At 37.6% G+C, this 2,287-nt stretch overlaps 1 protein-coding gene across 1 annotated transcript; it reads left to right on the forward strand.

Moving 5' to 3' along the window:
- Window positions 1-305: 305 nt before the first annotated feature.
- LOC118757326 lies at window positions 306-1,079 on the forward strand (the record flags this gene model as incomplete). Its single annotated transcript, XM_036492047.1, has 1 exon — window positions 306-1,079. A coding segment is annotated over exon 1 (774 nt), but the record flags the coding sequence as incomplete, so codon positions are not given.
- Between the last annotated feature and the right edge of the window lie 1,208 nt (window positions 1,080-2,287).

The raw sequence follows: 2,287 nt of genomic DNA on the forward strand, positions 1-2,287 counted from the left end.
GCACTTTCGACCATTTCACAGTATAAGGCATCAGCACCATTTTGAAGTTGATAAGACCGAAATTGCTAAAGACTTATCAACAACTGCAGGCGTAACTGAAAGTTGGAGCATTCGTCAGCATTTACACAATCAATATCAAAGTAGGCATAAACATTCAGAATCAAGGATGCAAACACAGCTGGAAAATCATCTTCACTTTAATCGCAATAGTCGTGATCAGCATCGGCGCTATAAGGATAAAGTACTTCGCACTCAAACTCAAAAAAAACTCAATACATGCTTGGCGTGAGACGGCTGCGGGTGGAATGGGACTGATTAAGCCGACACCGCATCCTACATATGTGACAAAAAAATCGACTCACACAATTACCTTTGACGAGGTTAACGAAAGCACTCAAAATTATTACCATCAAAGGAAAATACGGCAGCAGCTACATTACAATCATCACAAAATTCAATCAAAATCAAATTCCAGTGGCGCAAAGCGCACAGCGCCATCAGCTAATGACATTCAACTGAACTGGCATGCGAAGTCGAAACATGTTGGCCACAATGGAGAGGTGTATGTGGAAGAGTCACCTTTTAGTTCAAGCAGTCACATCAACGAAGATGCTGATAACGCTACGGTATATGTGGAGGAACATTCGGAGTCAGTAGGCACTAGTACGGATAATATTATAGGTATAATCTTAGAGTCTGATAGTAGCCACATGCCTACAGAGACTAGCAGTGAAAAAATTACTGAGTACGGCGATGATGATGATGAATATTATGATTATAACAGCGATGGTGAGTCCAAAACGGGCCAACACGTTTACGAACACGCATTTGCGCCCGTCGACATTGGCTACGATTATGACAACGGCTTTGATGGTAATGCTACTGAATACGATTATCAGCATTCTCGCCAGTATCAACAGCAGCCACTATCTCAAAGCCGTCTGCAACATCGCCGCAAACAGCCGCCACAACCGAAAAAATATCAAGGCGAATACTCCCGAGAAACACGTGATCACCATCGTGTACAATCACATCCGTTTTCAAGCAACCATTTGACATACGACTCTCACGCAGATGATGTAAGTTGCACAGAAAAAATATATGGGACTGGGAAAGTTAAAAAGGTCCTATGGTTCGAAATAGGTTTTCGAGAAAAAGTACTTTATTTTACAATTGTAGGTTTTCTTATAAATATGCCCTTTTTTGAAGTGAATTTTTGAAAAGCTGATGGAGCTAGAAAGCTGCGGTTGTTGCATTAAAATGAGCGTAAAATCTACTACAAGAATCGGTAAAAAGTCAAAATCGATTATTTCGACCCGTTGGTCCCTTTTAACTTTCCCAGCCACATATCAAACTTATTCAATGAGATAAACAACAGAACTTCCTTAGTATCAGTAATCTGTAAAAGAGCGCTGTTAAGCAGAATACACACAAGCTGACTTGTCTGTACATGTCAAGTATGACATACCGTCACATCGCATGGTGAAACGAATACAGAAGGTGGCGCTGATTGTGATACCGCTTACTCTCTCTTGAAAATTTTGACAGAGATATGACGTCATAGGAGATTTTGTGTATTGCCTGTGTAATATACATGTACATATATATATGCAAAACATATAGATACTGATAGATCTCTCTCAGCTCTCTCCACCGGCAAATCTACCATGACGCCATATTCACGTTACTCTCCCGAATTTCGCGGCGTGTGTGCATACCAAATTCTAGTTCATGTGAGAACAAAATTGAAATTTTTCTATTTTTCTGCTCGTTTCTGCGACAGGTATGAACGTTTATAGTAGACAATGCAGACAGTACTTCATATTTGTATAGAAAAATACAAAAGCAGCAAACATTTGAAGTCAAATAAGACAATTTTATTTTTTAAACTGATTCACATTATATATTTACAGAAGACTATAGGGATTAATCATTAAAACAATAAATTTTAATAGTTTAAATTTTTTATTAATATGTACCTTTATGTAACTACATACAGTGACGAGCAAAACTGTAACATGGTGTAACGCTTTTTATATCAGCCGCCGATATCTTTCCTAGTTCTAACGACATTCATACTTTTGTTATATATTCTTATTGGTACACCTGTACTTGCTCTCTCATAACGAATTGAAGTCAATCCAACAATAATAATAAAACGAACAGTCAAAAATGTAAATTAAGGCAGATGTTACAGTTTTGCACTCATACATTTTTAATAACTTTCGGACAATTTTCACAAAAAAAAGAATTGCTCACACAATGTTCAGTATACTTTTTCTTTTTT

The sequence above is a fragment of the Rhagoletis pomonella genome, unplaced genomic scaffold (genome assembly GCF_013731165.1).
Source record: "Rhagoletis pomonella isolate Grant_MI unplaced genomic scaffold, Rhpom_1.0 Rhpom_scaffold_16640, whole genome shotgun sequence".
NCBI classification, from domain to species: domain Eukaryota; kingdom Metazoa; phylum Arthropoda; class Insecta; order Diptera; family Tephritidae; genus Rhagoletis; species Rhagoletis pomonella.